The 26,292-nt window shown below is 35.6% G+C and overlaps 1 protein-coding gene across 2 annotated transcripts in view; it reads right to left on the reverse strand.

The window, feature by feature from the left end:
- The window catches only part of sorcs1 (sortilin-related VPS10 domain containing receptor 1), a 237,195-nt gene that overhangs the window by 101,565 nt on the left and 109,338 nt on the right, over positions 1–26,292 (reverse strand). For both annotated transcript variants that reach the window (XR_015939582.1, XM_088635728.1), the window contains exon 2: positions 20,986–21,053. Coding sequence is in view for 1 of the 2 variants with exons in the window: in XM_088635728.1 (XP_088491854.1) it covers positions 20,986–21,053 (68 nt within the window). In the remaining variant the exon portion in view is untranslated. The remainder of the gene's footprint in view (positions 1–20,985; positions 21,054–26,292) is intronic.

Below are 26,292 nucleotides of genomic sequence, written 5' to 3' on the forward strand. Positions count from 1 at the left end.
ACAAGAACTTCTTTGCTTGACTGACCATGATGGCAGAAGGGAAATGGATGAAATGCATGCGTTTGGGCCCGGGGGTGAAGACACAGGAAATGTTATGCAAAGAAATGTTGGCATGGCATAAAATTCTTTTAAAGAAGCCTGTCGATATCCTAGCAAAGAAGTCTTAAAAATGAGGGCTTTCTAATCTCTCATTAAATCAACATTCATTTTTTATTTAAATTGTGATCAAGCAATAAAAGTTGTTATATACTGTATATATATAGTTATTAGCCTTTCTCACTTGTGTTGCTCTAATTTGATTTAATGGGCTCAGACTTGAACTGTAAAGAGCCATTGTCAATTTTAATTGGCTAAGATTTGGAGCTTCTTTTTATTTAGTATGTACTGCACTGATATAACAAATTATCACTGATGAAATGGTGAAGAATGTTCTCAAAAATCCTTTGGCCAGGAATGTGTAAGCACAAATGACATTCAATGAAATCAGATATCAATAACTACATGTTTTTTTTTAGTTAATATCAATGCAGGGTTACGTTTACTGAATGAGTTACAGACGTCATGCCACTTGCCACTTTCTAAAGTGTTGACCTCTGCAGTGCCAGAGGACTTGGTATTGTGGATAGCAGAATTTATATTAATTCGACCTCTGCAGAAGGAAGAAAAAACAATAAATTTGGGAGTGTCCGATACAATGTTATCACAATGTTATTCCCACTTGTGTCTGCTCATCATAAAATGAATAATTAGCAAATGAACTCTTTAGATTATAAAAAAGGCAAAGTTCTGAATGCTGAGGGTTTTAGAAACAGTATCTTTGACCACAGAAACAAGTTAAAAGTCTTATAAACAAGCAAGCAGATTGATGAATTCATTAATTAGCACTGAAGAGTTACAGCTCAGCTGGAATGAAAACCAGTAGACACAGTCCTCCTTCAGGACCAGGGCTGGGAATCACTGCCCTAAAAAACTGAGCTTAATCAATTAATACAAGATCTGAAAAGCTATCGCTATATGCGTTCAATTCAATTTGAATAAAAACGTTACAATCACATTTTTGTAGTAAAAATCTTTGTTTAACTTTCCTCATGATGTGATGCATGGTTTTGTACATTTTGCAGTTTATGTGATTATCAAATGAACTCAGTGATGATAATAAGTTTACTTATTGTCATTATATCTTGATAGACCCACCTATCATCTCATACCATTGACCACCTAATCTGTGCAACTTTCTTTAACCACCCACAGCCTCCATTTACAACAGGCACCTCTTGCTGTAATGGAAGCTATGGTATCACTTGAAAAGATATATGTATTATATCCTCTGCAGTACACATAAATTATACAGTACATGACCCCTCAGCCATTTCAAAATCATCTAGAAATTATTGTATATGTCTATTGATCTCATTAACTACATCTTTTGTAGAAATCTCTCTGCCATTTACATTGGTTAGACAGGAAAAAGACAGTGAGGATCAAACTTTTCTCTAAGCCAACAGCTCCCTATATCACCTCTCTTAGTCATGATCTTATTGTTTGCATCCTTCGACAGGGATTCTGAGACTTCTACTCTAGGAAGTCTCCTAGAGTAAGGACATCGGGAGCCAAAATTATCCTTAAGTTTGGATTACACCTCTTTTTTTTCAATGATAGACTAATTTTTTTTTACATCTTATTCAATATAAAGTGAATCATAGAGTACATCTCACATAGCACAAGATGTATAAGATGGGCTTAATGAATTCAGATACTGAACATGCTCACACTAGACACTCCAGATAACTACTTCCATGCCATTTGGCTCTGCCCTACAACTCAACATTTTTGGCAGACAGTTATTGATAGAATGTCCCTCCTTTTGAGTTGCAGCATTCCTCTGCCTGCATCTCTTTGTTTACTGGGAGATCTCTCAGTAATTAATCCACCCATTCAGTACCCCCAAACAATACTCGTCACCTTAACTATTGCTGAGAAAGTTATTCGCTTGAACTGGAAAACCAGAAATTCACTCAATGTCACACAATGGTTAAATCTACCTACTGTACAGAACATATATCAATAGAGAAAATGAAAGTCTCAATTACAAATCAAACTAAACATTTTGAAGAAAGTTGGGCTCCATTTATTGAAAATCTAAATCCATAGTGCACACTCGCATATACAGTATCGTAGTGTACATATAATACATGTACACTTTTGAAGTATGCACCATGTATTACCATCATATGCCACATTTTTCTTTTCTTTTTCACAAGGGGCTGTTATCATACTTACAGTACCATCCCATATTGTGATTATCCCTCCTTAATACTATATGTAATATGTAAACTCATAGTGTACTAAATGTAACATACGGTTTCCCTTTAATACTTCGCATTTACATTTTACTTGTCTCATCTTTTCATGTATTCTGAATGTGCTTTATCAAATTTGTCTGTTAAGTTTTTTTCTTTCCTATTTTTGTTGAATTTGTATAATCAAAATAAGCTTTAATGAGATTACGTAACTGCTCCAGCATTGGATTAATGCCTGTCTGACCTGGGTAATTTTCCCCATGGGACCATATAGGTGACCGGTACTGTGTCCTGCCTGCTTTTTGCAGCAGTGAGGTGTGCATGACTGTGACCCTGCCCGCTGGCTCCCTGGAGGAGATCAAGGATCAGAGAGCCTCTGGCAGCTTGGTGTTGGTGCTGGATCTTGTGGATACTCTGTGACTGAAGGACAGTACCTGAACACCCTGTCTATCCTGTACATTGACTACCATGTCTGGCTTGTGGACTTGGATTACATGGTCAAGGTGGTGTATGTTCCCAGTTATGGCCCAAGAAGGGAGTTGGTGGTGTCCTGTCCCTATTGCACCTGCAGACCAAAGGAGAGCTGCAAACGTCCCAGGAGTTATCAGGTGGCTTATGGTCCAGAAAGGATCTCTCCATCCCACTGCCCTGGCCAAGGCATGCTATGTGGATCCAGAAACACTCTCCTGCTACTATCCACTGGAGGAGTGCATTGCTGACAAGCAGTTTGTCTTTGCTGGCCATCGGGCCAATCTCTACACCCTGTGGATCCAGCCTGGTGATTGCTGGCAGCACATCCAGCACCCCTGTCATCTGTACCCCAGATCTTTCCATCTTCAAGTTCCCTGTAACTGGTTGTAGGACCTATGCTTCTGTGGTGGGAGAGACCACCATCCACCTGGCTGAGGTGAAGTCCTTGTGTGGACACAACAGCCAGAGCTATGGTGTCATTACCAGAGACAGTCCCTCTGCTGAGGGAAACCTGGCCAGCACAGGCTACCTGCTATGCTGTCACAGGGAGTGTTTGGGGTACACCTCTGGATTTCTACAGATAAGAGGTACTCCAGGTTCAACCCTCAATACCACTGGCCTCTCCGGCTCCTGGTGGGGAACCAAATCTACCTCGAGGTGCAACTGCTGAATGCTCCAGACCCCAACCTGATGCTGCTAGTGCACTACTGCATTAACTAACCTGCTCTGGTCAGACTGGGTCCTGCTGTATGATGACTGCTCTGGACTACGGCCACATTTCTAACCTGCACATCCACTCCAGGCTGCCTCTGCCCAAGCACCACCCCCACTTCAATATCCACACCTTCCAGTTCCTGGACAACACCCCCTAATCCTACATCAATGAGGAAATCTACTTCATGTGCTCCATAGAGCTGTGCCTACTGTCTGAGCGGTAGTGTGTGGAGGGCTGCTTTGATGGCCTCAAAATCCCAGTGCTGGAAAAGCCAGATATTGACAAGCGCTGTGTCAGAACACCCTGACCTGGAAGAGATGCGGCCCTTAGAGGTTAAACCAGGACCCAGCAGTGTGTCTTGAGGGTGGTCCCAGTTGTTAATATCAGGGAAAGTCAATTCTAATAAAAATGGAGCTCAACTGGGAAAAAATATATAGGATTTGAATACTTGGCAGCTGTCTGGGGATCTATGTTTAAGTCAGGATGCATACCTTGTTTGTAAATATTGTAACTTGTATGTTGTATGTCTATGTGTGTTGTTTACTGTGCATATTGTATTATTAAAAAAATGATAGACTAATTTCTTTTTAGAATCCAGCCACTCATTTATAGATACTAGCTTTTCACACCTCTCCCCCTGATCTCCCTTTGTTTGAACACTCTTTCTCACCTGCTCTGTCCTGGAGAACTCCTGTTTTCACTCCCTCACACTTTAAAAAAAGCTTAACAGCTTACAAGTTGTCTTTGCTTTTCTTCAACTTTTCAGTATGGAAATCATCTTTACTTTCTCCTATACTGTATATTTATATGTTCAAGAAAAGTATGACTATAATCATTAGGGAACATCAATCACCAAAACGGTTTTCCACTGCCACCAAGTAGAAAAACAATGGAAATATACTTCAAATTATATAACGTCTAAACCTAAATGAAACAAGAGACATACACTGTACATCCGTTCCAGAGCAGCAATTAGTCATCAATGGAAAAAAGAGCACTCCAACTATAACTTTGAATTCTTAAGCACATGCACACAAACAGCAATAAGGCTATAAAAAACACTAAAGGAAGCAGAGGCACAATATTCTTTAAACATGAATGAAATTCTATTTTTGTATCCATCCTACAGTATCTGCAAGCACATTGCAGGAATCCCTTTTAGCGCTAAGGCATTTCTTCCACCATGTATGCAGCACATGGGAATGAAAGAGAATTGGATTTTTCCTGTTTCCTTGTTTGTGTTGCCCTCATTATAACAGCAACTTCCAGCAAGAAAGAAAGCAAGTTTTGTATTATGCATTTTAAGCTGGAACTTCTTAATTTATACAGGTATGTTGCATACAGTACATGTACTTTAGTTTTAAAAACATTTTTAAATAGTTTTGTGGTGAAAATGCACATGATAAAAATTAAAAAGATAACACCGAGAGGAAGCCATGCTGTTAATCTAGTCTGCATGATAGAGTAGTTATTGTAGCATTGCATTGCTCTAAGGATCTCAGCCAACCATGTCTTAAAAGAAGTCAGGGTATTGGATCCAATAGCTTGTTTCATACTCCCACATACAGTATGAAGCATATGGCATGGCATGATCAGTTAATTTAATATCTTAGTTTACTTGAATTTATTCTCTTTTACATAACTATTGACAAGCTTCCAAAAAGAAATGTTGATTCAGCAACAGATTTTCCTTCCCTGAGGATTTCTGTATCCTTATACTCCCTCACCTTTATAAGAAACAACAGACAGCATTGTTCTTCCATGGTATCCTTTAGATACTAATACTGCTGAGGTGTTTGTATATTAGTGTTTATGTTTCTAACATACCGCTCTTGGAACATGGTTTCTGTCCCAGGCTGAGGTGTTTTCTGTGCAGAGTTTGTATGTTCTCTTGAAACTTGCACATTTTATAAGCGCAATATATACTGTATATTGTACAGTATATACAGTATGTGACCATAACACATATACTCTAATTGAAAAACATGTGCTTGTTGATATAAACACAGTACTTGGAAATTTAAAATCCTTTAAAAGTATAACCTTGTCAAAGTGCCAGGAACTTTAATTTTGGAAATGATAATAGAAATGACCATTCTTTGTACATCAATGCAGCTGTCTATGAAGAAAAAACTACACACTGTGGATGCAAAGTGCAAATGGTCTAGGTTTACCAAATATTTTAAGAACAAGTTCTTTCCAATACATTGCCTTCTAATGTTTCTAAAATCCAAAATGTACAATTTTGGAAAATTACACTGTATTATGTGCCTTTGTGATTTTAAGCTGCATGTTTTGTGCGTTCAATGTTTTTGATTTGTTTGATATGTTCAAAGAGTTTGATTATTTAAACATTAAGGAATTTTCCTGAAATCTACAAATAACATGCTCTTTTTTCTGTCCACTGTTGTTAGTTTGTCTAAATTGTGACACCAATATTTTTGGGGGGGATTTCAGATTTTTCAATATTTGTCCACAGCTTATCTGAAGCATGATTATCTCTACCAGAAGTTCAATTTTCTTCAGAACTAGTTACTGCTTTTAAAGATTATGTGTAGACGTCTCCTGGATACCAGTTTTTCAGAAACATGAGAAAATTGCCTTTATTATGTGGTGTCCTGTAATAATATTGAATCAGACTTTCAATTCAAACTCAGCTGTGGCATGTAAAATAAAACTCCTTTTCTCATTATTAAAGACTGGTACTTACAATGAAGCTCTTCATAATTTTAAATCTTTTTCTAATACCTAGCAGGGGTGTATGAGTTCAAATGCTAATACATGACATTTTCCAAATGTTTTAGACAAAACACATCAAAGAAGGTCACATCAAGGGGTTTCAGTTTTATATATTATTTTAATTTATCCATTTGCATTATCAGATGTTTTAGATAAACCACATTAAAAAAGGTCACTTCAGGGGTTCTGTTTTATATATTATTTTAATTTATCCGACTGCACTTCTGAAAAATTGAAAAAGCTCTCTGGGGACATGAGGAGCAACACTGAGCAAGGAGGCAAAAACGAGAGCATTAATAAATCACTGCAGTCATTAAAACACCAACAGTTTTGAATGTGGCATGAAGTTCACTTCACCAATCCTGCTTCACATAAAAAATAATTAATTAAAAAGAGGGGCTCAATTGATTAACAAAAGGTCACTAATTGCATAAGTAGGCTGCAAGATAAACAATAAACAATATGACATACAAAATGGGTGGCAGATTTGCTGTGTATCTGAAATTAATTTATGAAATGCTTTGCTGAACTAAGCTCCTGTTTCTCCTCCTTAAAACAGCAGACTGGCCCCCCCTTTCTCCTCTGCCCTTAGGAATCATGGCTGATTTCCATGCCAAAATCCTTTGAGGGAGCCACAGCAAACTGGTGCGGAAGAATTTCTTTTAATCCTATCTTCTCATAGCTCTTGTGCTGCAAAACATTACCCTCTATTGGGTACTTATTCTAAGGTTAGAATGGATTCTGCATTTCATACGAAATGATGCAAAGTAATTGGCTGTTGTTTGTATTTTATTGTATAATACCATAATGGAGTTTGCATCTAAAATACGATAACTAGTTAGTAATTTCAGAAAAAAATATTTTAATAATTGCATTATAATGTGTTTTCTTTAAAATGTGTTTTTTTCAGGATTTCCCAGTTGTACTGTGGTCATTAAGCCCTTAATCATAAATTGAAATAGAAAGTGGAGTAATAGGAATGCCCATCACAAGATGACTTCAAAATGAAAGCCCAACCAATATGAACCCTTATATGAACTCTGATATTTGAAGGATATTAGTGATCCAGAGACCCTGTGTGAATGATATTGGAGTTGGAGCTCATTTTTAGGAACCGTCCTGCCTACCTTTAGCTTTGAGCTTGATGTTTGAACACTAAGAGAAATTGTATCTGTTCAAAGTGATTAATACACAGAGTCTCATAAATGTTGAATCTCTGTAAATCAGCCTCCCAACTGGTGATGAGACAACACACATCAGCTGAATCTAATTTTCTGTTTCTATCACAAAAGGCCATGAGAATAACAAGAGCAAGTCATAAAATGTGTCCAGTTAAATGAATCCTGAGAGTAACCTTGAAACAAGCTGCTCCATAATGGCTTCCCCCTGGTATACTCATCTGTGAAAAGTGCACTATGAAGCATATGAGCAACATGTGAAATGTCTAGCAGGTCTTACAACAATTTCTTTTAGGCATAGGCCTGGCAACTCCTCATTAATTCTACCCACAAATATCATTCGTTTTCTGAGAGAGGAAAAATCCAATGGGACTCAATGCTACAGGAGATCCACAAGCTGTCCCTGTTTCCTTTGTGTTTCACACTAGATCAGTCATTAAACAGGCAGAAAGAGCAATCAAGACATTTCACTGGGGGCAACGACTGTCATGCGCGTTGAGCACCACTTACAGTATATTACCCACTCATATCTATACTTCCCAAATCCTTGGGGCCGATAATGAGTAGACAGAATAAAATGCACAGCAATCTCTTCCTGGTTGGACTTGATTGATTTATGATTTGTTTTTCTTCTTGATCATTGCATTTTCCCAGTCATATAAAGTTCTAAGTTCAGTAAGTCTGCTGTACTTTTTCTTACTTATTAATATGAAAAGTTCAAGTCGATCATTAATTAGTTGATTTGTGTGCATAGTGCTCATTTCACAAGAATGCAGTTTGTTGACTTCATGCAAATGGAAAAAAATATAAAATGTAAGAGTCATTCAAACACAGAGATCCATTTTGTCAAGGAAACTGCTGGCACTTTATGCCAGGAATAGAACAGCAGCAGAAGAGCATAGAGGGTTCGGTAGAAGTCTGTATTCATTTCTAATGAAAATGCTTTTACACTTATTAATCTATAAACAACTGACAGAGTAATGACAGTATTTCTCAAAAAGATCATTATAATATTCCTGTTATTTATTTTAACAAGGCAGTTTATTGGTTTATTACTAGCTGGTTACTAGTTGTTTAAATTGCTATTGTACATTTTTTATATTTTCTCTTTTACTAACTACTTCTCTTTTCACAAGTAGTAATTGCTATTCACAATTGGCAGCTAACTAAAATAATCATTGATAGAGATTCGACTGAACAAAAGCATAATGTTTTGGTCACTGGAATGGCCACTCAGTACTTTAGTAATACATTTTATGTTTACACTAAACAATACGAAAAGTAAATTAAATTATAAAAACTTAAATTAGGGAATAAATGATCCTGGCTTGTATACAAGAAAAAACATTTGTAATGCATATTATGTTGCTCATGTGAAGTAAAAGTAATGTATTACAATATAATAATATAAAATATTACAAAAGCAAGGAGATCATTTGGCTCATCTAGCTTATTTTGTTTGAGATTTAAGGCCTGCAGGTAGCATAAAAGAGTGGAATTAGACAGTACCATAATTTTGCTGCATGCACTTGTGTGCATGGTTTTATATAACTTTAAAATAGAAGTTTATAACTTTTAACACAACCTTTATTCATGTGTACAGATGAATCACTTCCTTCTACAGTTTCAAACGTCCTTATTCTGAGAAGAGAATATTTGTGACTAAGTGCCACAATTGAAGTATTAGTGTAGGCTGGAGACAATTTGCTAACATTCTGTTCTGTTCTATTACGTAAACTTTTGGTTGCTTCAGCTATTGAATTGTTTTTTGCTTGCAATATAATATAATTATATACCTTGTTTATTTTACAATTACAGTTTTACAGTTCGCTATCAAATCTGTAACATTGCATATTTACATTATATTCAACAAAGGAGTCAAATCAATAATTTAAAGAGTAGGCCATGTTCCAGAGACATCCATGCATTCCCTGGCATGACATTACCTCCACCATGCTTACAATTTGCGCATAAATAACACATCAAGCCAGTAGAGTGTTGAAACAAGAACTATGGACAGAAAAAACTTTTACGAAAGTTTGAACATGTTCAAATGTGGAGAAAGAAACTAGACGCAACAAAGAATTCCAACTCAAACATAATATATGACCAGGCTTGGACTGCATGAACTGGTTCTTTCATCAATATTGATGATGTAACTAAAGAATGCTCCAACAGAACAAATTACTGTAGTTTACAGACCTTTTTTGTCTGCATTTGTGGATGAAAATGCTTCCATACATTGGCAAGGGTTCACAATGACCGAAAAGATATAGCCAATGCAACAAAGGATTCATCACAAAGTAAAAGTGGAAAATCTCTTACTGCCCAAGTCAATCTCTAGATTTAAATCCAATTGAGACTACATTTTACCAATCCAATTGAGCCTACTCTAGTTTTTGTCCTTCTCTCAGGGTGAAAGGGTTCTGATGTATAATTACATCTGACAAAGAATGTGAAAATCCTGTACAACATTACCAATGATATCCTCACAAAAACTGTTTCTTTCTGCATGCATCCCATGCATGCCATTACTGTTACTTTATAATTCCACATCAAACAACCAATGTCATCACAGCAAGTTTTCTCATGGGGGCCACCAGAGACCACAAACTGGAACTAAATATTTGTTTTATAAATAACTCTGTGCAGTATACAGTAATAATTTGGGTATAATGCTGAATAATACTTATGATATTTAGTGAGGTTCCTGTGCCTATTTAAAAAGTATTTCAAAAAAGTTTTATCTAACAAAAGCTATGAAAAGCTTTTAGTGAAGTATTAAAAAGGATGTTTACATTTGGACAAACCTTATACCAGAGAATTTCATTTGAATTTTACAGGTTAGTCCTGGAAAAAAAATGCTTTTTATTATGTCATAAGGTCATCTGTATGCATACAAAAGGTTTATTTAACCCTAGATATTATTCTGAATTTCAAGTGGAAAGGAGTGAACCATTACTATGAAGAAATGAATACATATATATGGCTAAACATAATGACAAAGAAGGTGTTTAAAAATGGGACGTGCACCATGGATAATTTGCAATGCATAATTAGAACTAAATGCTTGAAAGGGAATTTTGAGTAAGATGAGAAAGTGACAATAACTTACGTTGCAAGGCTTGCCTTTCAGAATACAAAATTTCATCTGTATTCTAGAAGCAATGAACAAAAGTCTGTGGGTGGGTTCTTGTAAGTCAAGTTAATGAAGGGAAAACTCAATAACGATGTTGCATCCTGGCATGAGCTCTTTCAGATTTCAGGCAAAAAGAACATGGCAAATATGCTTGTGTTGCTTTCTGTGTAAGATGAGCTTGTTCTTTGATTCATTTTTAGAAATGCTTCATTAAGTGTCAATATTAAATTCCCCAATATCTGATAAATATTTAATTGGAATTCTTTTGTTAAAGCGTCATTTATGCATGACTTGATGCATAATTTGGACCGATAGCTACAGCAACATTTCTCTGTGGAAATAAGCTATGGGGAATGTACCGCATCAATAATATGGCATAAGGCATCCACAAACACTTTTAGTACTGTATATCAACCAACAGAAGTCCCAAAACACCAATAAAGACATAAGAAATCTTGTAAATTATAGCAGGCCAACTTAACTAATCTAAAATTTCATCTGGCCATTTCTCAAAGTTTGGGCTTCAAGAATCTTGCTAAGAGGCCTGTTCTAAATACAACACTTCGTATGTAAAGAAGTGCTTTTTATTCTCTGTCCTAAAATAATTCCACCAGTTTGTTAAGTTTCTTTTCTATGCTATTGACCCCATGTACCCTTTAGGATGTTAAAGAGTTGGATCAAATCTCCATTTATCCTCCTTTGTTTGAGATTGAAGAGATTGTGTCCTTTAATCTATTAGTATTGAATGTGACAGTACCCGTGAGACAATATCCTTGGAATCATCCTTGTTTCTCTTCTTTCAATTCTTCCAAAGGCCATAATATAGTTTTTGCAGTACAGTGACAAAAACTTAACACGGTATTCCAGTTAACCAAATCCCCTGTCTTTGTTTTATTTCCAATTTTCCTATTTTGATAAAAAATATAATTAATGAATAAACATCAGGAAGAGCAATCAGACACAAAAATTGAACCCTGTTATACCAGTATTTACATCAGCCCAATTACAGGAAGCTATCATAGCTGCTTGTTCAAACACTTCTTGTAAGTTAATAACTAGCACTTACTTATTAGAAGGGTATAAGGCCTTCCATTTTCTAAACATTTATATTATCCATTGTTTTTATGTTTTGTTACAGGTTAGATAACTCATTTCATTTCATATCTTTACCAGAGGTAGGGCTGCCTGGCCTATACTTTCTCCCTTTTTTATTGAATTTTTGTTATATCTGCCATTTTCCCCAATCTCTGGTTACAATTAAGTGTCAGCTGAAATATCCTAGCTAGTGATCTATGAATAGCATCCTTAATTTTTTTCAGTGCAACTGGGAAAATACCTGAGGCCACAGAGGTTATTTTTAAACCATGCTTATAGAACCTCAGTGTCAAGAATGCTAAAATTACCCAATACCGATATAGCTCCTATAATATGGAGCATGTTACTGCATATGCTCAAAGGATATTCTTTTCAGCTACTGTATTTCTATATCTCAGTGTAATTTGCCTGTTTCTGTCTTTCAATTAGACCTCTTTACACCCTCTTTAGAGTGCTTTTTCCTTCTGTTTTTTTTTCTTAATTACTCTAGAAAATCTTTTAAGCCATATTTTATACTTACTGTATTTGTTTCAAGGACTTATTTGTTTTGAGTTTTTAACATTACATTTTTGGTGTATACCACCCTTCTGGTTCATAGTTTGTAAGTCCTACCTAATTCCACCTTGGTCTTATTATAAAAATGTAAAATAATAATCCTTTACAGTATTATAGAACTAATTCCCAGTTGCATAGCTAACATACACCTCAACTACTCTATACTTCCTCAAAACATCAGTGTACTTCTGGTTCAAAGGTGTTCTAGAAGGACCCCCGTTGCTCCATAAATGTAAACCTAATTTCTTCAGCAGTTTCACATCATCTATGAGCTTTGTGTTAAGTCTCCATGCTGTACAGGTATTCCTTCTGTTTCCCTGAGTTAGCATGTGACATTGACAGAAAAACGGAGTATGCCTGGACAGTGACAATTAAGGAAGTCAAAAAAATAATGCAATAATAACTCTCTTTTTATCATTTTAAAAGAATAAAAGTTTATTTCTTTGCCAGTATTATTTCAAAGTGTTAATCCTCCATATAGCACATTGAGAAAAAAAAAACCTTCAAGGAGAATAGGCAGAAATGTGAATTCTCAAAGGCCCTTGGTATTAGACTTACTGACGAAAATAAATATTAGAGTATTTGTTATTTTGTTTTTTAATATGAAATTGACATCTAGGCTCACGGGACAACAAATGTTGCATATCTCCATATTGCACCATATCTTTAAAAACTGATTTATACAAATTAATGTTTTACTAATATACTAACACACATTCAAAATTAAAATTTCAATCTTCAAGTGTGGATTTTGTCAATATGATGAGATTTTTTGTGAGCTTATAACAAATGTGATGTTTTCCATAAAATATATATATACATGTTTATATGTCCAAATATATTCATACTTAAAAAAAAAAGATTATATCGATTTGAAGGGGTAAGGATATGTCTTTTTTCAACAAGAATAACAATCCAAATAATAATAGTATGACAGATTTTTACAAATCAATCAAAGTTCATTTCAATATTGGCATTCTTGTATAAAGTACCACTTTGTATCGATCTGGCTTACCAGATGACACAAGAAGCACAAAGAGAAAAATGGACATTACCAACGCAAATTTTGTAAACAATAGCATGTACAAAGCTGTGCATACTAAAGGTAAAGTAATTTTTGGGATTTATACTGTATATACTGTATTTCTATTGTGATTTTCTGATTATATTTATGATATATTATGCTATAAACCTTCCTAAACTTCCTAAAGTTTAGTTCCTAAACTAAGACAATTATGTACAGTAAGTACTGTATATTACATGCTAAAATTTTCAAAGATATTTTAGCTTTCAGCAGAGCATTAATTTATTTTTACTGATTATTGAATTATTTAAAAGGTGTTGCTGCACTGCATCATATATTGTTTTTTTCGTGATGGGCAAGCCTATATTATTTCATACAAGATGCTTGAAATCTATTAGAAATATTTTAGTTCACAGATGTAGTGACCTAAAATTAATTGTGGACCGGGGTGTTTTAGAAGTATGCTGTAGTAGTGAAATTATCAGCTGTGCATGTCAGACTTTTACAGGTCAAATGCAATTGTGCTTTGTTGCCTTGTTTGCATGCATAAGCTATTACTTTAGATCTAAAATTTTGTACAACATACTTTTATATCACAGAGCATTACTGTTCATAGCTGGTGGATTTTTGTCTTTACATACTGAGGGATGTTGCTGTGTGGCCAGCTGCAGGAATATCAGTTTTTGGAGCCCCAGTCACCTTTTTCATTGTCATATCAAATTGAACACAAACTCTTTGTGTAAAGAAGTGCCTCCTGTGCTCTGTTTTAAATGCACTTCCCCTTAGATTCCACTTGTGTCCTCCGGTTTGTGTTTCTCTGCTGATCTATGAAAAACTGACTGGGATGACTTTGTTAACACATTTGACAAATCTGGTCTTGCCTTATTCTGTAGGTTACACTCCACACTAAGCTGATGTTAGCTTTCTGTGTCTCCCCAAGGCAGGTTTGTACAGCCTGAGTTTTTCTTCTAAAGGACTAATAATATTGTAATGCTTTGTCTCACTGGATTTGGGACTCTGAGTCAGGGGAGTCAATCTACAAGTCAATTAAAAACTCGCCTTTGGACCTCGCCTCCCAATTAATTTTAAGTACCGCTTTGTTTTAATCACTTAACTATTTATTAGCCCTCATTTGTTACTGTACCTTGGGATGCTTGCTGTGAAATCCACTTAATTACTGTTGTATTGTGTGAACAAAATTTATATTAAATAAAATAAAAATAGGAGATAGTAATCCTTAGCAACATAAAATTCTGTTAGAATTTATTCCTCACTTTATTCCTTGAAGTAATAGTAGGTTCCAGGAAATGCAAACAGCTGAAAGAAAATATTATATTTTGACATCTGCATGTGATGTAATTTATGGGTCACGTGTTCAGATTTGTTTTATAAAAAATACTGTTTTATTTTCCATTGTCATTATAATCCTATTGTTATATTATTATAACCATTGTTACTATACCAGGTAAGAAAGTATGCATTAATTTAATTTTGTTTATTGTAAGTGAGGAAGGAAATACCTTTTTATTTATTTTTTAAATAAAGGTTGAAACAATCATAAAATGGATAGCATGCTTTTTCATGGTGATGTTCAGAGCTGATTATAAAATTTACCTGATTTGCAACAGCAATATCATTAATATGCATTTCTTAAATACTTACAAAGTGTATTTTGGAAAAGAGCATACAGTACTGGTACAAAAAAAAATGAATGTACTTTTTTTAGCATACCCAGGGGCAATGTGCAGGAATGGGATCCAGAATAGGTGAGTCTAGGTAAAAGAGACAGACAAACACAGCTCTAAAATCAACTGCTCTTTCTTCACAGTGCAGGGAAAATAAATTAAAACCACAAACCACAAAGTCAAACAAAGAAAACTCAAAACTTTTCCAAAAAAACTACCCTTAAAAAAACTCATCCTCTCCCCAGGACTCTTCAAAAGCTCACAATATCTATCCATCTATCATTTGGTCACTTGGTTCCTCCCCTTTCCCCTGATGCATCACATTTCCAGAGGTTCTCAGTCTTTTGGCTGGTATTCCCCATTGTGGACAAACAATACACTGCAGCATCAACAACTTCTCTTCGACTTTCAGGTGCCTGGCAGACAGCCTCTCCTCCTTTTCCTTTGTGTAACACTGACCAATGGCAACTCTGCCTCTTTCGCTGTTCCTGTTTCAGGAAGATCTGGACGGTCTGACTCTTCTTCTACCACTGGCATCGTGAATGCAGGCTCTTGCCAAGGTAACATTGGCCACTTCTAGTCTTCCTTCTCTGGCCCCAGGCCATCCCTTGCTGCCTCAGGTCTGAGTGGTAATGCACTATTCTGGTTTTTCTATCACCAGGTTCTCTGTTGGTTCCCTCTATCATTCTTAGGTGGTCCCTTCTCTGACTTGAGTTGTTCTTTCTCAAGCCATAGTTGCATCATTTCATACTTCTTCTGGAGGTGTAGGCCAAGATACATCATCATCTGCCTCTGGGAACAATGGGACACAGAACACTGTTCCTCCATTACCTCTAGTGACTCTTGGGAGAGCTGGAAGCCTCTGCTTCCTGTTTTTTTAATTGTCATCTATCACATTCTCTTTCATCAACTAGCCATGTGACTAAGGGTGGCAGGTCATTCCCTGCAGCTTTTTAGGGACTGCAATACAGACAAGAGCTGTCATCTTGATTGAACCTGCTGTCCTATCACAATGACTAACAAAAATATCAGACCCGTTCTGCCTCCCATTTTGTGAAATTACAAAATAATGCATACACATTTTTAAACTTCTATTTTATTTAATAATAATAATAATAATTGCTTACACTTATATAGCGCTTTTCTGGACACTCCACTCAAAGCGCTTTACAGGTAATGGGTACTCCCCTCCACCACCACCAATGTGCAGCATCCACCTGGATGATGCAACGGCAGCCATAGTGCGCCAGAACGCTCACCACACATCAGCTATCAGTGGGGAGGAGAGCAGAGTAATGTAGCCAATTTATAGATGGGGATTATTAGGAGGCCTAATGGGAAATTTGGCCAGGACGCCGGGGTTACACCCCTTCTCTTTTCGAGAAACACCCTGGGATTTTAAATGACCACAGAGAGTCAGGACCTCGGTTTTACGTCGCATCCGAAGATTGAAAATCTGAATGTTCAGATGGAAGACGTATATGACACCAAAAGAAGGAAAACTTTTGTCTAGGTTACCAAGAGAAAAAAGGCTTCAGACAATCAATATATAGGAGATACATCAGCAAGGGTGTAAAAAACTAAAAAATGTATGCAGAATAAAGCCACCAAGACCACCAGGATCAATGGAGAGGGCCAAATGTGATGGCCGGAGTAAAAGTATGTACTTGTTACTGACCTCAACTTGTAGTGACATACTGTAGTAGTGACTGATCATGTCCCAGGACCTCACTTGCTGGCCCACACTGATGGGACAACATTCCAGCAAGACAACCTACGGCACATCCTCACACTGCTTGTATACCAAAATAAAATGTGACAGCTACAGTACAGTATATTACGAATATCCTTTTCACTAGAGATGAGCCCTTGAGGCCTTGTGGGATAAACTATTGATAAGATTTCCCAAGTGAATTTATTTTATTTTTTTATTGAGCATTATGGAAGTTAAATTATTAACTAGCTGTTTATTAATATATTTTTATTTTACTTTTGGGGTTTGTTTTGTTTTACTTCATGAACATTAATACATTTTATAAGGCAATATTAAAAAAAACATAACATTTCTATTTCCCATTCATTTTAATATCACAGAATATTAATGATGAAGAAAGTGCATGAACAGTTCTAAAATTTTTCATAGGAGTGAGGAAGTGCTAACTATTAAACACTCTTTGTTTCTATAAATATTACAAAATCATGTGTTTGATGAATGGCGAATAAAATAAGTAACCTTGAGCTCAGTACACTGATTACCAGAATCTATATTTTACACTTGCTGAAATTCATCTTTAGATCACAAAAGAAAGGGTTCAATAAGCAGAAATTTGAAATCAGTGAAACAAGGAATAAAAAATGGCAATACTTAAAACAACCATCACTAAAAATGAATTGGTGGCACAGAAAACAACTGCAGTAAGTCTAAAAAAAGGAGCATAAGAAAATGTACAAATAAGAGGAGGCCATTTGGCCCTTCTGGCCCATTTGGTAGTTAGTAGGTACAGTAACTGATCCAAGGATCAATTATATAGCTGTTTCCCAAAAGAAGCCAGGGTCTTGGCTTCAACACCATGGCTGGGTAGCTTGCTCTATACTCTCACAACACTTTGGGCAAAGAAGTACCACATGTTTTTTTTAAATACACATCCACATAGTTTCCACTCCTTCCTTCTGGTTCATGTCACAAAAGACATTAAATCCTAAAAGAAGAGGTTCTGGACACTAAACTAATGGCAAGCATTAGATTTGCTTAAAAAAATCACTCAGAAAGCACAGAGTATTTTTCCTTTAGACAATCAAATAAAAAATACATACACCCAATACATAGATTTTTCTCCTAACCAGTTTGAAAAGTATGTACTGAATAGCAAGCTGTTTCCTTTATGTTATCTAAAAAAGTGAGACACAATTACTGTATTGTAATGAGTAATAAGTATTGTAATATTTTGCAAAAAGTGATCCAACTTAGTTGTTTTCCCCTTTCTGAGCTCCCTTATAATGTACAGGATGTGCATAGCTGGCTTTCTATCTACAGTTATTTGAATAACCCTCATCTCAATATACAAATTATCACATTACACCTAGTTTTCAATGGCAGGATGCAATCATGTCCAGCTGATGAACTGACTGTCCAAATTTGTGAAGAAATACATAAATACTAAAGAGTATGTACAAGGTCACATACAGTATACAGTTCTGACACTAGTGTTTTTCACGATAGCTATGCATCTGAGAAAACGTTGTCAAAACCTGGAATAATATTACACTAAAAGACAATTTCTTGATTTTATTTCTTATTATAATCACCCTCCATCTCAAACACTAAACACTTTATACTGTATATCCATTCTTAAGAGTATCAGTTTCTCGATTATATTACTCTTCTATCTGCTTTTTAATTACTTGTCAATAGAAGCCTTTATAAATCATTGTGTTCAATGCCCCGAGGAGTATAGACTTCAGCTGAAAAAATAATAATCATGCCAGGCCACATCTTTGTTATAGCATGGATTCATCTGTTCAAATCCATTTTTGTGAACCTTATCCTGTATGAATCTGATTGTGCAAATTAGCAAATTGACAAACATATGCCGAACACCATTCCCAGAGTTACTTGTGGTCATTTCTACACAGCTATATAGACCAGTGATTGTAGTGCAATGATGATTTCGATTAGAGGTATCCTGTTTAAATCTCAGAAGATGCTGGCCTTAATCTTGTTATTTTAGGCTTTGATGCAGAACATCTTTGGGAGTGGAACAGTGAATAGCACTAATTCAATATTGCTTTCTTCCCAATACTCAGTCACCAATAGTCAGAAACAAAGTCCCCTGTCTTGTGAGCTAGGGTTCCAACATACAACATACTGTAAAAGTTTGACATAATATTTGCACACATAAAGCAATCAATGCTTGGTCAACTGCTTACCTGTTTAAAGTTTGCAAATATATCAAACAAATATTATTTAGATTTTGAAAAGATAAACTTCTGTTTAATTTTGACAGCATCAATATTTATTTATTGGCTGGACTTGGTTGATCTTTTTGGGACTTATTAGCATTTCAGTGTGCAAAACAAGGTAATCTAGATATTACTTGAAAATATTGTTGCATGGACATACTTGATTTAATTAAAGTTTAGGTTTTAGCACTCAGAGTTTTGTGCTTTCCAATGCAGACTACTGCTTGGCTAGTCATATTAAAAGGACATCCAGACCTAGGGAAATGAATCAGTTCTCTGCTAACTCATGTTGTCAGCATACCACTGTTGAATATTTAGGGCCAGCTTTTGCTAACAGAGTTTCCAAGCATCAATAATAATATGACGATTCCACTTTCCTTTACCTTTGATGTCTTTTTTTTTTTAGCCTGATTAGAAATGAATGGTAGCTGCCACTTACAGCATGATACTGATATCTTTTAACCACATTAACCAAATTAAAAAAAACAGGAAATGTGTAATAGTCACCATCAAAATATATGAGCTATAGTCTATGAATGACCCTTTTACTAATGATAAACTAAGAATATATCAAATGTACAAAAGTGGAATTACATCTAAAAAAATATTAACTTAATAATATTAAGGATTTTTTAAACATAATTTCAGTTTACATTGAACACTATTCAGGATTTTTTTAAATCCTGGACTAAAAAGGTAGACCAGTATTTTCCTGAAATGCCAAAGGATATGTTTTATACTTAAACTACATCCTGTTAACCCTGCAAATGGCTCTTTTTCCCAGCCTAAAGCTGAAATCTATCCTGAAAATCTGTCGATCACATCTGGTTTTACAGCCAATGGTGATCTGTTTTTTTTTTATAGATACAGTAAGTGAGGAGATCAAAGTGCAATAATTAATACAAATTTCAACTTGATTGAAAAATGAATAAAAAAGTTATTTTAACTTGATTTCCAAGAGAGACTTACTATAATATATACAGTAGAGGATTGGCTTAAAACTGAAAAACTGAATTCCATTCATCCATTTTCTAACTGGATTCCTGTCCATCACAGGGCAGACACAAACACAAACTCAGACAAGCACACACCCAAACAAGGGCCAAATTTTCCAGAGCCAATTAACCTCCCCAAGGTCATAGACCAGGACAGTATGTCTTTGGACTATGGGAAGAAATCAGAGCTCCTGGGGGAAACCCATGTGAACATAGGGAGAACAATACTAACCATTATACCACCATGCTGTCCAACACTGAATTTCACTAACGTCAAATTAAGTATTTTAATATCTACTTTATCACTTTAAAACCATTCTTGACAAATACATTTACAAAATACAAAATATGTATTACATAATAAGTATTACACAATACATTTACAAAAGTTCTGTAAATGTAAAAAAAATGTATGTGGACTATGCAGTTGCTAGTCTTACAACAATGAGAATTGTGTTTCTCAAACAGGGCCATGTCAGTTTAAAAATTTAAATAGGGACTATGAGCTTTCTCCCAAAATAATTTTGAAACATTCACATGCTTGTTGAATGGGTGAACAATGGAAAGAGAGTTATGTTAACAAAAACTTAATTTCTATATAAAAGAAATAAAGAATTTCATACTTTATAAATGTAGTAATTTGGATTATAAAGTCTACAACATCTGTAAATAAGCTTGTAGTAACAGACAAATAAGTTCTGGAACCCGAGATGAAGTTTAAGAACTGAGTTTATTGCATGCAAGGAACAATAAGACCAAAGTATTGTTCGAAATATAGGTACAAAACTTCCAGTTTATATAGCAAATTTCACCCGCTTCTGATGCAAATTGTTACCATAGTAATGGGGGGCCACCTGTGTTTGAACATTCCCAAGACCTTGAACACTTGTGATGGTCGGTTTTATCTTTCCTTAGTTAGGGAGTCTTTATCTTGCACTTGGAATTTCATGTAAATTAAATCCCATCCCTGCCATAACTCAAAGGTGCCTAAGTATGGAATGTCTTGTGCCACAAGAAGTCTTTGTGGAGAAAGAAATCAGTTAACCCATTTTTCACATCTTATATCTTTCTTCAAGCTCTAAATAAGCACCACCTGTTCTAATGTATACACTCAGATCATGTTACTTACCTCCACAAGGAGCTCTCCGTGACGCTTCCCAGGTTGAAATCAAACAGCTTCGTCAACATAAGAATGACCTAAACAAGAAATTGGGAAACAGACTTTTAGAATCATTTACACCAATTTGCCCCACTATGGCCATTGTGTAAACTCAATTATTATAATAAACTCAGTTATTATAATAATTAGATGAGATAATTTTAGCTTAAACTTTAATATTTAAAATATCTTTTTTATTCTAGAAACACACATTTTGGAACCATCAACTGCACTGACACCCGAAGAAGGCTCCACAGAGAAAATGTTGTGTTTCTTTTCTTCTCTCGAATAAACCTTTACTTGTTCACATGCTGACACAGCTACCTACTTGAACTACCATCAATTGAATATTTACAATTCAGCTGACAGCAATAGGCTGTGTACCCGCTTGTCAAGACTGAGGAGATGTAGACAGGCTCCTCCAATTGAGACATTCAACCTTTTGACATAATAGAAACTCCACATCACCATAAAGGAGGTTTAGTACTGATTAGAGGAGAGGAATGTCCCTGACTGACAACACCATAGGCCTGCAGATTCTTAGGAAGTTTCAGGGGTTTCTGTTTAGATGACTAATCTCCAGTCCTACCCCAGTGGCTTTGTGAAAATTGTAAACTGCTGTTTGGAGAATCCCAGTAGCAGTCAGCTAATGACATGACCCAGGCTTGAACTTATTAAGTCTAGATCACAGAACTAAAATTACACACATAGTGAGCAACTTTATTGGTGGAGTCCATGAATCATCATCTGTTACAAACGCAGCTTGAGGTTTTTTATAATTCCTGCTGTCATTTTAAGTTTTATGATTCTGCCATTTTCCCACTGAATGCCCCAAAACACGAACTGCCCAGCCATTAAAAAATTCTGAGAAAAGACTGCTTATATTATGCTAAGGATGGAAGACTATCCATCACAATAATGTCATACCATATCTAAACATGAGGAACTTCATTTTTAATAACCCTTAAAATACATGTTACATGGTTTTAATAACCCTTATAATACATTTATTTAAACTTGACTGCTGAATCAGTATTGAATTATTCTTAGACATTTTCCAATTCTTTATTGGGCTTCTGAGTGGCTCAGCCAATAAAGGGGCTTGTATGGAATCCATATAAGCTCACCGTGATTGAAATTTACCAGGCAGCAGCAAATAGCTGGCTGAATGTTGGAAATGAATTGGTTTAAACTTGACAAGGGTATCGTCCTCTTACAAGAAAACTGATCCTCCACTGACAGGAGAGGTGTCTGTTATTAAGAGCTGCTGCACTGCTCCAATCAATGCTTACTGTGATGGGACCACCCTGGTACATTACAGAGGAAACCTCTACCTGTATCTACATATCATGCAGGTGCAACATTCATAGATGTGAAGATGAGTTGACAATTGACAGTTCACAAATTATTTTATAAAATTAGTAGTAAAATCCTCTACTGACAACAGACTACTATATATAGGGGTGAAAAGCAGAAATAAATGTTCCTCTTGGGAGTTCAAACCTGCCAAGAGAAATAAGTAGATTATCTTGCACACATGTTTCTGGAAGCATAACCAAGAAGATTGTGTATTTTCAATTTAAGAAAACATTCTACACTATATAACTACACAAAAGACCCAGTTCATTTAATTAAATTGTCTACCTATAGGTTTCCACATCAAAGCTGTTACATTTTAGAAATACCAATAATTATGTACAAATACATTAATAAAGTTATGTATCGCAAAACTAATAATAATTTTTGTATCGCAGATTGTATTGTTCTAGATGTACTGTACTTTACACTCAAACCAAGGTCTGTAAAAATAAAAGTACCCCTCCAATAACCATAACACACAGCTCTATTTAATACATTTCTTTTAACTTACAAAACAATAAATAATGCTCTGACAACTTCAGGGCTATCATTTGTACAAAATCATTAAACATGACACATTTCTGGTAAATCTAGCTATTGTACACTACTTTATATTGTATGTATATATACACTGTACTGTACACTGACCACAGAATTTCTAATAATATTTAAGTAAAATTAATTACTTCTCCAAAAAGAAACCTTGACTGTTTCCAATAACTTATCCTTAATGGATTTTTACAATTTTGGTATAGTGTAGCTGCCCAAATGTGGTGGTGTATCTTCATAGTAAGAAAGGTAACATACCTGAAAATTGCTTTAAAGCTTATGTGCATTACCTGTTTTAAAGCACTGTGGGGGAATTCCATCACTGTGTAAACTACATTTTCCAAAACATGGAATACATTATTAAAACTACACTTAATGAATATACATGTAAAACTAACAATCATTGTAAATTAACATATCTATTTAAATATTTATTCTTTATAATACAATATACATTTACAGTATCTCCTTTATAGACTACTTTGAGTCAAAAGGTAACAATCAAGTAGAATCCAAAATACTGATCCCCTGTTGCAGTAGTTGCAGGTGATCTTCAGAGACTCAGAAGATCCATGTTCTGATAAAAGGCTAATTATACACTATGTGCTCTGTTACACTCTGCCCCTCTCAGCTTCAAAGAACACTCAGTGGTTGACCTTGTATCATTGTGTCTGATTTGAGAGATAGCATCACTGAAGCATATACAGTATGACAAGATTCTGGACTTGAACTTCTGTCATATGTACAGTACACCTTCTTGTTTCTGAGCTGCACAGACCACACACAAGATCTAACATGCTTTACTAAAAGACCAGCACTTTGAAATAAAGGATTTGAGTGCTGAGAGACTATGAGAGTGGGAAGTGACATCATCATTAAGAACTCGTTATTCACGATTTGCAAAGTAACACATGGAGACAATATTACATACAGTATACTGTATCACTTCCAAAATATTATAATGAAAGTGGTTAAATACTTTTAACTAAAAAACATCTAGAATCCAAAGTACATACTGTATAAATCATTTTTTTAATTCCATAAAGCTTTTCACACTGAAGATAAAACAGGATTACCATAAGAATTATGACACATAAAGCATCAATTTTGTGAAGCCAGCCTTTTCCACTTCCCCTCAGTACTGATAACTCAAGCTGACATGTTGCATGTGCTCTTGAATTAAATTCAAATGAACAGATCTGTGTTTTTTAAGTAATTGCATATGTTCACTGACAGGGTGCTAAGAACTAGTGTGTTTTGCTAGGGGCTGTACCATCATAAAACAGAACAGTTTGGGGCCATTTTTTTTCTAGACCCACAGATGTTAGTCACATGATACTATTAATTTTATAACCTGTCAGTTGAAATAACTACTTTAGAAGGTACGTATAGCCCAACAACTTTATAAGAATTTGCTTATTTGTCTGGATGGTAAAAAATGTCAGTTAAAGAGAAACTGTTTCTTCAGTATTTTACAGTTTTGAATTATCCTTATGTACGTATACTTGTATAAGTATGCTGCACATTCACAGATAAATGTTAGTCAGATATATTTAAAATGAACAAACTACTGAAAGTGTGGTATTTTACAAGGTGCTCTGAAAACTGGGCATCACACCTTTTAATAAGCAAAAAAACAAAAACTGGAAAAATGAAACACTTCACACTCCCAAAGCAACCAAATCCTGCTAATTATTTAGAGCTCATTATTTAATCATAGTGGGTCCAATCTTAAAACTGTACAGTAAATATTCTTTATGAAACCCTCCAAGCTGAAGAGATTTGAAAATTGGGTCAGTTGAAATCTAAGGGGAGAATAAAGACTGAAAATCGGATTTTGCCTGCAGCTGGATAAAAGTACAGGAACCTGCAATCTATTTACTCTCTGGCAAGGGATTCATAGGTATTTGAAATTCATTATACCTTGTGGCTGGGAAAATCAAGAAGATATTTATAAGGATGAAAGCACTACATGAAGTGTAGCAGAGGATCATTTTTTCCTAATTAAAACAATTTTTATTTTTAACTTTTCCTAGCTTTTGAACTTGCCAATTACATTTTCAACAGCTACAGTCACTTGTCTATTAACCACTTCAAAGATACAGTATTTCTCAATGTGTTACTTGAAGGCAGTTGAAATAAACACATACAGGATATGTAAAATAATTTATTTCAACTATTACTTGAAAATATGTATTATAGTATTTTTTCACTCCACATTTTTGTATTTAATCTTATGCTTTAGGAACTGTAACAACTTTTAAACCTTCAACATATTTTCTTTAAAGTTCCTTGATATTAGTGTTATATGATGTCATAAACAGTACAATAGCTTCACCAATAAAAACAGTAAAGCTTGGGGACAAACTCTCAATAACCAATTAATATTACATATTAAGCACATTATACAATTACATATTACATTTCACTAGTATGCTGCAAGTTAAGGATGTAGCCTAAGAAGATTCACCACTCCAAACTGGAGGGAAAACCACACCTTAGATTCACCAAGATGCAAGATCCTGAAAAAGTAGTCCAGTTTGCAAAATCTATGGATGAAGCTCTGAAAGTCACTCAGAATGGTGATTCTGTCACTGACACGTGGGAAGAACTATATATAGCGGTGCTTTTTCTAAATATGGGAAAAGGACCTCGGAGAACAGAGACTGGTTTGAAGCCAAGTCTTGAGAGATGAATCCCGTTACTGAAGCAAAGCGTGCAGCCATCGCGGAACACAGGCATTCACCAAGTGGGAGGTTTTTGCAGATGCTGAGAGCTGCCAGGAGGAAAGTCCAGCAGACAGCCAGGCGCTGTGCAAATGAGTACTGGTAAGAACTCTGTGAAGACAGCTGAACAGCAGCTGCAACAGGTAACATCAGAGGGATGTACGATGGCATCAACAAAGTCCTTGGTCCTGCTCAGAACAAAACAGTACCCCTCAAGTCCTCCAGTGGGGAAATGATTACTGACAGAGGCAAGCAGATGGAGAGATGGGTAGAACATTACTCTCAGCTTTACAGAGAATACTGTCATCAGTTCAGCACTTGATGCTGTAGAGTGCCTGCCCATTATGAATGAACTAGATGCAGAAAGCCAAACCTAGAACAACTCAGCAAGGCCATTGACAGCTTGGTTTTTGGTAAAGTTTTAGGCAAAGATGGGATTCCCCCACATCTCATCAAGCGCTGCAAAGGCACGCCACTGCATCCCCTATATGATGTCCTATTTCAGTGCTGGAGAGAAGGAACTGTAGCCCAGGACATGAGAGATGCAAAGATCATCACCCTTTACAAAAACAAGTGACTGCAACAATTACAGGGGCATCTCTCACCTGAGCGTTGTTGGCAAGCTCTTTGCACATGTCCATGT

This window comes from Lepisosteus platostomus, chromosome 6 (assembly GCF_059453375.1).
Source record: "Lepisosteus platostomus isolate fLepPlt1 chromosome 6, fLepPlt1.hap1, whole genome shotgun sequence".
NCBI classification, from domain to species: domain Eukaryota; kingdom Metazoa; phylum Chordata; class Actinopteri; order Semionotiformes; family Lepisosteidae; genus Lepisosteus; species Lepisosteus platostomus.